The 13,460-nt window shown below is 38.5% G+C and overlaps 1 protein-coding gene across 4 annotated transcripts in view; it reads left to right on the top strand.

The window, feature by feature from the left end:
• Positions 1–13,460, top strand: part of Hnmt (histamine N-methyltransferase) — a 35,876-nt gene that overhangs the window by 17,235 nt on the left and 5,181 nt on the right. For all 4 annotated transcript variants that reach the window (XM_031369218.1, XM_031369220.1, XM_031369219.1 and 1 more), the window contains 3 exons: positions 269–376; positions 4,691–4,821; positions 11,598–11,691. In XM_031369218.1, coding sequence (XP_031225078.1) covers positions 269–376; positions 4,691–4,821; positions 11,598–11,691 — 333 coding nt within the window. The remainder of the gene's footprint in view (positions 1–268; positions 377–4,690; positions 4,822–11,597; positions 11,692–13,460) is intronic.

Genomic DNA, 13,460 nt, shown 5'->3' with positions numbered 1-13,460 from the left:
GCTCAAGTCAATGAAGCACAATAATAGATATGAATGGGGATTATGTGAATGAAAGAAGAAATGAATGGTATTCATAACCCTCCTTATATTGAGTTATTATTTCTACTTTAAATTGAGTGCTTGAACATCATAGAAATTAAGAGAATGCTACAGTTGAGTGCTAATCATTTTTGCAGTTCTTTGTAAATGTAAGTTAAAAAGTAAATCAATTCAAGTTGTTCTTAATCACCACATTCATTGTAGCTTGTTCTATTTATTTACCTTCTAGGTGAAATTGACCTTCAAATTCTCTCCAAAGTCCAGGCTCAATACCCAGGAATCTGTATTAACAATGAAGTTGTCGAGCCAAGTGCTGAACAAATTGTCAAGTACAAAGGTATGCATTCAATTCTATTTTCAGAGGTTTATCTTCTCAGCTTGTTTTTTGTTTGTGTTTGTGTGTGTATCTTCTTCAAATAGTTAATAACACACTGACTACTATGTATTTGTTACATTTATTTGGAGAAAAACTTAATTAATTCTTGGAATGCAGGAACAAAAGACCTGAAACTACAGACAGTGAATTCCTTGAGTTTGTGGATTAATCTGTTTTATATCAAATTGTATTAAGGTTCTCTAATGGAACTGAACCAATAGTATTAATATATATATCTATTAAATTGAAATATAGCAGAGTGGCTTACAGGCTAAGTTCTTCCTTCCTTCCTTCCTTCCTTCCTTTCTTCCTTCCTTCCTTCCTTCCTTCCTTCTTTCCTTTCTTCCTTCCTTTCAGAAACAATGATAACTCAATCATTGAGCACAACAACTAGAATCCTAATCTTGTAAGCCATATTAAATCTAAATCTTACGATAGTGAATCATGGTGTATTCACCATCTAAACTGGGAGACACTAGATGCTACATCTCGTCCTCTTGCTATTCCCATCCAAAAAGGCCCCTATCCTTATCCTGCCTCCTTTCTTCCTCTATCCAAACTGGAAGTCCTGCCTACTTGTTCAGTGATTGGTTCCTTTATTCATTAGGGGATGGTTCACAAGTAGTCACCTGAGTATGTGACTCATTCCTCATTCCATACAACCCCTCCTGGGAAAGTATTTTGATACTATATGTATCAAAATACAAACAGTACCAGAGCCACCCACAACATTCCCTCCTTTCTGTCCACTTAAAAGACTCTTTTATCTCAGATATAAATTTAGCATAACTATTACCATTTTTTAAAATTATAAAGTATAAGATATACCTAACACCCAGTCCATCATTTTGTCAATTAAATAGAACACTCTGTTATCTATCCTAACTTAAAGGACTTATAAATCCATATGTTATATCCAGGTTTAGCTTGTATACTATCTGAAATCTATCTTCTCAAATATATTTCTTCAATGTTAAATAGCCTGGGTTGGCTATGAGACTAGAAGTAGTCTTTCAACCCTGTCAGATATCCAGGAGCGACCAATACTATCTGAAAATATAGCAAGCCTAACACAGCTTCCAGAAATGAGACATATTGCAGAGACAGCTGCCTACCTATACAGCCCCAATAAGTTAGGAAGGTGGAGCATCAGTCTTCAGCCTTCTGGCTCAGGATATTCTGACAGACCTTGAAAAACAGAAATTATTAAGGACTAGCTTTATTCTGTCTCAGTAGAACTAAGCTGTTCTAACCTGTAACTTTTGTCCTCTCAAGGACGGTACAGGTCTACAAGAGAGAGAGGTAATTTCTGCTCAGTGGCCACCTAGCCACAATGTACAACCTCACCTGGAGGTATAGATGTTCAGCTGCTTCTTTGAATCCACAAATGGGGAGCTGTAGGAGCAGATTTGTCTCAACAAGAAATGAATAAATAACATTAAATGTCACATTCTGTGGATTTCTGACATTTTTGAAAAACAACTATCTATATAAAGTAATCTGAACTGTTGTTCATTAAATACCCTCAGCTATTTCCAATTAAAATATCTGAAACACCCTAACAATAAACTCAGAGCCATGAATTTGCTATTTAGCTCTTAACTTACAGGCTTAAACATCTCAGATTAGTTTATAACAGTTATAGAAGGATTAGGTCTAAGCCTCATACTTATAAAATCCTTATATCAATAGAGGAAATTTATACCAATGAAAACCTTGATTTTGCATCAAAATAAATTCTGTACCAAAATAAGAAATCATGACTTTAACTTAGTAACAATTTTAAAGATTTTTATCAAATGAGATTATGGCTGTACAATCAATTCTAGCTATTTCTTCCCTGTTCCAATTATTACCATTTCTAAATTCCTCAGAAACACAACCTTAGCACAACCACCTCCAGACCCCCAAGTCCAAGGAACTGGGACAACAGCTCTTCATAACTTCTTCAAGCTGAATATGGGCATCAAGATATCTTGAAGAGGGAGAGGATAGGGAAAAATGAGGGAGTTGCCTTAAGAAGGCAATGCCAATGATTATTAAAGTCTCTGATGTCTGTGCCTTGACTGGATCCAACTGAAAATCTATGAGATCAGGGGTTCAAGCAGGTCAGTTTAGTATGTCTGACGATGGATCTTACCAAAGCTGTATATTCTGTAATATACAAATTTCAAAACAAAATTTTAGTATCATCAAGATAATTTTTTTGTTTGATTCTCTGGGGGTCTTCCTCTATCAAATTTGATCCATATAGCTCTGGAAGATATCCAGATCCTAATCACTTTTTCTAAAAACACAAACTTTCCCCCAAATCAGTATATCCTTCAGCCAGCAACCTGGAAAATCTGTAGCTTGCCCTCTGTCCCAGAGGAACAATAAAATAACCATAAGACTCAAAATCACACCCATTTTGATAATAAAAACAATTTAAAACAAATGAAGTAAAACTAAATAAATACTGTGTGAGCCTATTTATGCTTTTCCTAATTTGTCATGTCAAGATATAAACCCAAAATTCCTGTGGATTCCATGTTAGAGAATAAGAGTTTTCTGAATACTTTATTTTACCATCTTTAAAATAATTGATTCACATGTCTGCCTATACTTGCTTATAAACATGCTTGTCAAACCAGGATTTAAACTCAAATTTCCTATGAAGCCCATGTTAGACAGAATTTGAGTATCCTTAAGACTTATTAGAATAATATATCTTTATACCATCTTTAAAGCAATAAATTCAAATTTTCACTAATATATGCCTATAGGAAGCAGGTAGTTTTTACTTGTTAAGCTCTCTGTCTAGAGCAGCCATGCTGTTATACCATCTATCTGTTTAGCTCTCTATCTGGAGCTACAGACATTAATTAATACCTGTTCATAGCAGGTAATTATTACTGCTCTCTCTACTTGGAGTCAGTGACTAATTTTCCCTATCCTAGTTCAGAATTGCAGGTGAAATTCCCCATGTGATTTGGACAAAATCTGTATATAAATCTATCCTAAAAGGAAATAATCCTGATTTTATAAATTCACAGTTAAATCAATGCCTGCCCCAAGATGTAGGCAGCTTCTATTCTTTGGCTGTCTGACTCAGAGCAGCCAACTTGTCTCTTTCCATAGCAGGGACCTCAGAGCCCCCTTTCTTTGTTTCAAGGTTCCTGTGCTTGAGTCCATGTGACTCATCCCAGTGCACCTTTGCCTCACTTAGAAAGGAAAACTCAGAAACCCTTTCTTGATAAACCAAAAAAAACCAAAAAAACAAAAAAAACAAAAACAAAACCTCTCTCAGGCTAATCTTAAATTTCTAGTGTATTCTTGCCCCACTTTTGGTGCCACCAGTTGTGGGAAATATTAAAAAATGAATCCACATTACTGCTTGCATGGCACCAGCAGGCTGGCCAGCAATGCATTGGTCAAGCAATGACTAGCCTGTTCTCATTTCCTGGAGATTCTCTGACTCAGTGGTTTTGAAATTTCTCCACCTAGCTCGCTACATTCCCACTGGTGGGTTGCTACCATGCCAGCTCCATGCTTCAAAACTCCATTGCCTTTTGTGGTGCACATCTGGCAACTAGCTCTCTGGAACCCAGTTGAACTGCCACATGAAGGAAAACACCATACAAACTTAGTTCTGAAACAATGGTAACTCAATCACTGGGCACAACAACTAGAATCCTAATATTGTAAGCCATATTAAATCTAAATCCTCTGGTGGTGAATCCACCTCTAAACTGAGAGACGCTAGGCATTACATCTTGTCCTCTTGCTATCCCCATCCAAAAAGCCTCTATCCCTATCCTGCCTCCCGGCTATTGCCTTTCTAGTCCAACAATTGCTTTCTTTGGATGCAAGACCCAAGAATCCAGCAGTTGTTCAGTATGTAACACTGGATGACTCAGCTAGTTTTCATTCTGGGTTGTAATCCCAGAGAACAAGGTCATAAAAGTAAAGGAATGTCTTAGCAGCAGGATAGATGAACTTGTCAGTCAAAGTTAATGCAAGCATTCATTTGAGTGGGCTGCCACCAGAAGATATGGCCTTAGATTCTTAGGCTCATTCTGACCTCAAATGATTTGGATTTAGGGTGGGTATTCCCATACCAAATGATCCCAACTCTTTGGGTTTTAGTTAATTCTTAGGGTAGTCAAATTGACAACCAAGATTAGCCATCATAGTCCTGTAACATTCATTGCATTAAAAATGTAAATGGAAAAATGGCTTCTGTATGTAATTAAATTAAAATTGATTATAGGCCACCTTTTCTTGTTATTTTAGAGCTTGTAGCCAAGACATCAAACATGGAGAACATAAAATTTTCTTGGCACAAGGAGACATCATCTGAATATCAAAAACGTATGCTGGAAGAAGAAGAGCCTCCAAAGTGGGACTTTATTCATATGATTCAGGTAGGAATGGTCTTACAAAATACTACCAAAAATGATGTTTTCCACAAATTTGTATGAAGAATGTATAAAATGAAAAATTTTTGGTTCTAGTTATAAGTAAACACTTTCTGCCTTTAAAAGGTGTTAGTGAATACAAATATTCTTTGACATATAAAAGGACACTTGTTTAGAACTATAGCATGATGATATAGCCTAGTGAGTTTTTAATGGCTCTATTTGTATACATGACAAGTATGTATATATCTATCTATCTCTATATCTACCTCTACCTATAGATGTATCTATAAATGATAAAGGCATTTTCTGAAACCTCTTGGCTTTACCATTAGTAGATATCTTCGATACTATGCATATAACAGAAGGGACATATTTTATAATATTAGGATGGCAATATGTTACTTAAATGAGTCAATCATTTAGAAGGACTTTACTTCTATGACTTAGCAGCAGTGGATTAATCAGGAATACTATTGAACAAATGTTATAAGGCTTCAACTCTAGGCATCGCTGAAATTTATGGATAATAAAGAATATATCAGTGTTGTACTCTTTCTTCTTATAGCCCAAATCACATGGAGTTCAAAGGAGTACAATCATAGAAACAAAAAAGGAAAAAAATTATTCTACAACTCAGCATATTTAAGCAGTTATAAGCCTATATTTCCTTGGAAAACGAATCTTTTATATGTCAGGAGAGATTTAACATGTTCATCAATCATATATTATTTCTCTATTAGATGTATTTACTGCCCTCATGCAACTGTTTCCTAGTCTTCCTCTTTTCTCTGTTGTGAGAAATAATTAAAAAGATCCTGCATGTTCCCACGCTACCACTGACAACTCTCTACCCTGTCATGGTCCGCTGTCCCTGTCTCTATCCTGCCCCCGCAGCAACCCATCACTGTGTTCCCAGCTCTGGTTCACATGTCCCTGGAGCTGCTAGTTCCTGTTCAACCATAAACTCCTAATCGTCGGTCCCACATTCCAGTAGCCAAGTAGACCCACTAAGTTCCTGCACTTGATCCAGCTACTTTTTGCCCAGGCACAGTCCTGCCAGGCTACTCTCAGCCCGCCAACTCTTCCTTCACTGCCATGCCAGCCTCACTCAACAACTGTCCACCCCGAGGTTACCTGCCACAACTCTCTGCCCGGCAACTCAGTAAAAACAAAGCTCTGGAAGCTTATATTTAATGAGTCATATCTATATATATATCAATAAATTCTCAATTCACATGATGCCAATACAATAATTTCAGAACCAATTAATAACGATAAAAACTACCCACAATAATTGGGATTAGATATATTACCCCAATTATTCTAACCTTTTGATATTATAACTACCTGTAGCTATTTACAACCACACCAGTTGAGGTTTTTCTTCCTGTCTGTGTGCTTCCATCTTAGCTTTTTTCTCTCTTCAGATGCTCCCTATCTCTGCAACTCTTAGTTCTGCCTCCCTTTTCACTGTCCAATCACAGGCCTCCTGCTGCACTAATATTTTAGTGTGATTGGACAGAGAAAACCCTGTCACATTTCTCCTCCTGTCACCTGCTAATCGGTCACTTTACTTCCTACTTTTTAATAAAAAAAGCCCACTGAAAATTAATCTTTTATTCTCTGTCTATCTATTCTAGTATTTTATTGTTGTTTAAAAACACCATGGCCATGACAACTCTTACAAAGGAAAGTATTCAAATATAAATTTTTATGAGGACCTTAGTCAAATCAACACATTCTACTTCTTTCCTTTTATAGGCTGTGGCCATGTGGAAAGAGGGGGATGACAGAGAGAGGGGGAGTAAGGGAGTGTCTTAGTCAGGGTTTCTATTCCTGCACAAACATCATGACCAAGAAGCAAGTTGGGGAGGAAAGGGTTTATTCAGCTTACACTTTCCACATTGTAGTCATTGAGTCAGGACTGGAACTCAAGCAGGTCAGGAAGCAGGAGCTGATGCAGAGGCCATGGAGGGATGTTATTTAAGGCTTACTTCCCCTGGTTTGCTCAGCTTGCTTTCTCATAGAAACCAAGACTTCCAGCCCAGGGATGGCACCACTCACAAGGGGCCCTCCCCACTTGATCACTAGTTGAGAAAATGTCTTATAGTTGTATCTCATGGAGGCATTTCCTCAACTGAAGCTCCTTTCTCTGTGATAATTCCAGCTTGTGTCAAGTTGACACACAAAACCAGCCAGTACAATTGACTCCTTGTCAATTTGACACACAAACACATCACTATTAAGACTCAACCCTTACTTTCTTATTTATCTCCAAGATCTAAATAACTTTAAAAGTCCCACAGTCTTTGCAAATTCTTAAAATTTCAATCCCTTTAAAATATCCAATCTCTTTTAAAATTCAAAGTCTTTTTACAGTTAAAAGTCTCTTAACTGTGGCTTCCACTAAAATATTTTGTTCCTTCAAGAGGGAAAAATATCAGGGCACAGTCACAATCAAAAGCAAAATCAAACTCCAGCTGTCCAATGTCTGGGATCCACCCATGATCTTCTGGATTCCTCCAAGGGCTTAGCTCACTTCTCCAGTTCTGCCTTTTGTAGCAACACACTGTGTCTTCTGGGCTCCAGATGCCTGTACTCCATTGCTGCTGCTGTTCTTGGTGGTCATTGCATGGTACTGGCATTCCCAAAACACTGTTGTCTTCTGCTGTAGCTAGGCTTCACCAATAGTCTCTCACAGACTGTCTTCATTGTGCCAAGCCTCAACTCCTTTGCATGACCCCTTCAGTCCTGGGTGATCAATTGCAAACTGAGGCTGCTCCTTCACCAATGGCCTTCTATGGCCTCTCACTGTGCCGAGCCTCAGCTGCTCTTCATGATCCTTTCATGCCTTCAAAACCAGTACCATCTGGGTGACTCTTACACATTACCAAGTCCTGCTGCAGTAAGTACAAGGTACAACCTTGGCTATCTCTGGAACACAGCCTCTTTGTGCTCTCAGACACACTTCCCAGAAGATGTCACCTCAGTGATGCTGGTATCTTCTTAATCACTGCTAATTTCTTAGCTCCAGCTAACCAGCATCAATAGTCCCAGTAATGCAAAGTTTTTGCTTTAGTAGTTCTGGTATCTTGTTAATCACAGCTGATTTTTCAGCCCCGGCTAACCGAAACCACAGAATCTTCACAATCAAAACAACATGGCCCTGATAAGAATCTTTAATCTTCCCTCTGAAATTTCACAAACCAGGCCTCCATCTTCTGCACTGTTCTCAACATGATTTTCCAAGCTCCTACAGAACATCCCACAGAGTTCTTAACAACCAACGGCTCTTCTAGCTCAAACTTCCAAAGTCCTTCCACAGTCCTCCCCAAAACATGGTCAGGTTGTCACAGGAATACCCCACTATGCTAGTACCAATTTTGTATTAGTCAGGGTTCTCTAGAGTCACAGAACTTATGGTAGTCTCTATGTAGTAAAGGAATTTATTAACGACTTACAGTCTGTAATCCAACTCCCAACAATGGTCAGTAGCAGCTGTGAATGGAAGTCCAAGGATCTAGCAGTTGCTCAGTCCCACGAGGCAAGCAGGCGAAGCAGAGAGCCTTCCTTCTTCCAATGTCCTCATATAGGTCTCCAGCAAAAGGTGTGGCCCAGATTAAAGGTGTGTGCTCCCACACCTTTAATCCCAGATGACCTTGAACTCATAGATCTTCCTATCTTAATCTTCTGGGATTCATAGCCACTATGCTTTAAGATCTCCATGCCAAGATTCAGGATGGAAACTTGTATCTCTCAGCCTCCAGATTAGGGCCACAGGTGAGCCTTCTAATTCTGGATTGTAGTTCATTTCAGATATAGTCAAGTTGACAACCAGGAATAGCAAGCACTACAGTGGGCAAAGGCTGCCATATGGCACCAGAGAGGGGGGTTCTCATCTCGTCAGACTCTCTGACCCAACTCACTAAGTATCCTTTGCTGGCCACGCCAGCCCTATGCAATGACCACCTACCTCATGGTTAACTGTCACAATTCCCAGTAACCTGGTAAAATCAAAACTGTAGAAGCTTATAATTAATTAGCCAGATTTATATGTCAATAAATTCTCAGTTCACAAGATGCCTACACAATAATTTCAGAGCCAATTGATAATGATACATGCTGCCAACCTAGATGAGACAAATTATCCCAATTATCCTATCTCCATATGATATTGTAGCTACCTGTGGCTACTTAAAGCCACACAGAATCTGAATCATCCTGTTAGTCCTCTATTTTCCTCCTCCTCTTCTCTCTTTCTTTCTCTCTCTCTCTCTCTCTCTCTCTCTCTCTCTCTCTCTCTTTCTCTCTCTCTCTCTCTGTCTGTGCAACTCTTAGCTCCACCTCCCTTTTCCCTGTCCAATCATGCACTTATTGTTGTATTAATATTTAAATTAATTGAACAGGGAAGATCCTGCTACATATCACCCTTTCTGTTCAAATAAAAAAAGCCTTTTCTCTCTAATATAAATTGAGCACAACTATTATCATTTTGACATTTTTTATTAGATATTTTCTTTATTTACATGTCATATGATTTTTCCTTTCCCAGTTTCCCCTCCAAGAAACAAACAAACAAACAAACAAAAACAACAAGAACAAACTCCTGTTGTCTCCTCCCTCCCCATGCTTGCCACCCCACCCTCTCCCACTTATTGGCCCTGGCATTCCCCTACACTGGGTCACAGAATAAGATAGGCCTAACACCCAGTCCATCATTTTTGTTAATAAATACAGAACATTCTGTCATCTGTCCTAACTTAAAAGACTTATAATTCTACACCTGACTTATGTTCTGGCTTTAGATTGAATGCCATCTAAGAACCATCCTCTCAAATCTGTTCTCTCAATGTTAAATAGCCAGAGTTGTCCATGCAATTATCTGGACTTTAGTTCTCTGGGTTCTTTCTTTATCAAATCTGATCCATATTACTCTGGAAAGTGCATAGACACTAATCACCTTTTCTAAAAAGGCAAAGACAAAACTATTCTCCCAAATCAGCATATCCTTGAGCCAGTAACCAGAAAAACATTTATATTGACCTCTCTTCCAGAGGATTAATATAACTACAAAATTCAAAATCAAACCCATTTTGAAAGTTAAAACAATCCTAAACTAAAATACTGTATGTGCCTATTCTTAGGCCTTTTCCATTTTGCCAAGCAGGATAATAATCCAAGATTCCCATGGAGCCCACGTTAGACAGAATTTGACTGTCCGGTGAGGTGTATTAGAGCAATATATCTTTATATCATCTTTCTGTTTGGCTCTCTGCCTGGATCTACAGACATTAACTTTATTAATACCTCTTATAATATCTATCTGTTGAGCTCTCTACCTGAAGCTACAGACATTATTAACTAATACCTGTTTATAGCAGTTAATTATCGCTGCCCTCTCTACTTGGAGTCAGTGACTAATTTTCCCTATCCTAGTTCTGAACCACAGGCAAAAGTCCCCATGTGATTCAGGGAAAATATGTATATAAATCTTTTCCTAAAAGCAAATAATCCTCATTTTATAAATTCACAGTTCAATCCATCTCTCCCCTAAAAAGTAAGCAACTTCCATCTTCCTTCTCCTGACTCAGAGCAGCCTTCCGTAATCCCTTTCTTGAATCTTGTCTCTAAAGCCAGAACTACATGGCCCAAACTGCCAAGTTCTTCTGCTTGCTGGGGCTAGAGCATTCCCCCCTTGTTAAAATACATCTTTATAAATTTTCTGTATTTGATGATTTCCTTCACTGCCTAAGCTTTTCTCTAATTCCCATTTACAGGTTGCAATCTTTGCTGGGTGGCATCTTGTCCTGAGGCACCACTCTATTCCATTTAGAATCAGGCTTTTCTTTCAACTTTTCATTTTCTTGAGCATTGGACTTACTTTCATTAGAGTTCCTGGTGCTCCTTTTCTCCTAAAACTATACATTTTGTGTTTTTCATTGTACAACTTGGAGAGGTTTAGTCCATTGTCATCATATCAGGAAACATGGCAGAATGCAGATGGATACAGTACTGGAGAAGTAGCTTGAGAGTTCTATATCTGTATCTGCAGGCTGCAAGGAGAGACGGAGAGGCATTTGGCCTTGTATGGGCTTTTGAAACCTCAGAACCCACCCCAAGTCACATACTTCCTCCAACAAGGCCATACATACTCCAACAAAGAGTGCCACCCCAGCATTCAGGAATATTCGCTTGTGGAACCATTTTTGTTCAAACCACAACACCAGAGGTGGCAAACAGTTGAAATGACCTCTGTGCTGTCTGTATGAACAAGACCAAGCCATACCCTTAGGTCCTTAAGCTACCTAGAGATAGGTTACCTGTATTAGCTTCTTAGAAGAAATGACAGGTAACCTGAATCAAGTTTCAACAGAATTGTACTTTCTTGTGCACTGTGGATTGTATTATACCATGAAACTTTTTCTCAATTATACTTGGCTTAAATACATTGGGAATAAACTGGCTGTTTTTAGACTTCCCCAATTCTAATCCAGATTGATGAAGACAATTTGCACCTAGTGTTTATTCTTATTTCTTTGAAGGTTCACTTCTTTACTTGGATACCTACAGGGACCACCTCAGTTGGGCAGATAACATATTTGCTATTGCTAAATGTCTTTTTGTTGTAATTCTATAAATGTTTAAAGAGTTTGCCTGATAAAAATTCATTCAATGTGAAAAATTAAAACTTAGAGTATCTAGTCCAAACAACAAGCATACAAACTATGTAGTCCAAGTCAACATAGAGGCCATGTCACTTCTATTTTCTTTCCTACTAGATGCTGTATTATGTAAAGGATATTCCAGCCACTCTGAAATTCTTCCATGGTCTTTTAGCTGCTAATGCTAAAATTCTCATTATTCTTGTATCAGGTAAGCCATTTCAGTCAGCCTGGATTTTAAAATATCAATTGTAAACATATGGATGGATTCATATGTTTAGATAAAGTTAGTATATTTTGTCTTTGTTATGAAATTAATTTCAAATTAAATTTTAGATTAGTGAAAATGTCTAGAGAAACTGCATGGTGTTGGTACGGAGACAGACAGGTAGATCAGTGGAATAGAATTGAAGATCCAGAAATGAACCCAACCACCTATGTTCACTTGATCTTTGATAAAGAAGCTAAAACCATCCAGTGAAAAAAAGACAGCATTTTCAACAAATGGTGCTGGTTCAACTGGTGGTCAGCATGTAGAAGAATGCACATCAATCCATTCCTATCTTCTTGTACAAAGCTCAAGTCCAAGTGGATCAAGGACATCCACATTAAACAAGATACACTGAAATGAGTAGAAGAGAAAGTGGGGAAGAGCCTTGAATACATGGGCACAGGAGAAATTTTCCTGAACAGAACACCAATGGCATATGCTCTAAGATCAACAATAGACAAATAGAGCATCATAAAATTGCAAAGCTTCTGTAAGGCAAAGGACACTGCCAATAAGACAAAGTGGCAACCAACAGTTTGGGGAAAGGTCATTACCAATTCTATATCCAATAGAGAGCTAATATCCAATATATACAAAGAACTCAAGAAGTCAGATTCCAGAGAACCAAATAACCCTATTAAAAATAGGGATCAGAGCTAAACAGAGAGTTCTCAACTGAGGAAACTCAAATGACTGAGAAGCACCTAAAGAAATGTTCAACATCCTTAGTCATCAGGGAAATACAAATCAAAACAACCCTAAGATTCCACCTTACACCAGTCAGATTGGCTAAGATCAAAAACTCAGGTGACAACAGATGCTGGCAAAGATGTGGAGAAAGAGGAACACTTCTCCATCGTTGGTGAGATTGCAAGCTGGTACAACCACTCTGGAAATCAGTCTGGAGGCCCTCAGAAAACTGGACATAGTACTGCCTAAGGACCCACCTATACCCCTCCTGGGCTTATACCTAAAAGATGCTCCAACATGTAATAAAGACACATGCTCCACTGTGTTTATAGCAGCCTTATTTTTAATAGCCAGAAGCTGGAAACATCTCAAATGTCTTTCAATAGAGGAATGTATACAGAAAATGTGGTACATTTACACAACAGAGTACTACTCAGCTATTAAAAACAATGATTTAATGAAAATCACAGGCAAATGGATGGAACTTGAAAATAATCATCCTCAGTGAGATAACCTAGTCACAAAAGAACATGCATGGTATGCACTCACTGATAAGTGAATATTAGCCCAGAAACTCAGAATACCCAAGGTACAATTCATAGACCATATGAAGTTCAAGAAGAATGAAGAACAAAGTGTGGATGCTTCAGTCTTTTTTAGAATGGGGAGCAAAATACTCACAGGAGAAAATAAGGAGACCAAGTATGGTCAGAGACTGAAGGAAAGGCCTCCAGAGACAGCCCCACCTGAGGATCCATCCCATATATAGACATCAAACCCAGACACTATTGTGGATGCCAAGATGTACTTGCTGACAGGAGCCTGATATAGCTTTCTCCTGAGAGGCTCTACCAGAGCCTGACAAATACAGAGGTAGATGCTCTCAGCCAACCATTAGACTGAGCACTGGGTCCCCAATGGAGGAGTTAGAGAAAGGACTGAAGGAACTGAAGGTGTTTGCAACCCCACAGGAAGAACAACAATATCAGCCAACCAGACCTCCCCCACCCCTCCTCCAC

Source organism: Mastomys coucha, unplaced genomic scaffold (assembly GCF_008632895.1).
Source record: "Mastomys coucha isolate ucsf_1 unplaced genomic scaffold, UCSF_Mcou_1 pScaffold15, whole genome shotgun sequence".
NCBI lineage: Eukaryota > Metazoa > Chordata > Mammalia > Rodentia > Muridae > Mastomys > Mastomys coucha.
The sequence above is the reverse complement of the archived record's forward strand: the minus strand, read 5'-3'. Positions and strand labels throughout refer to the sequence as shown.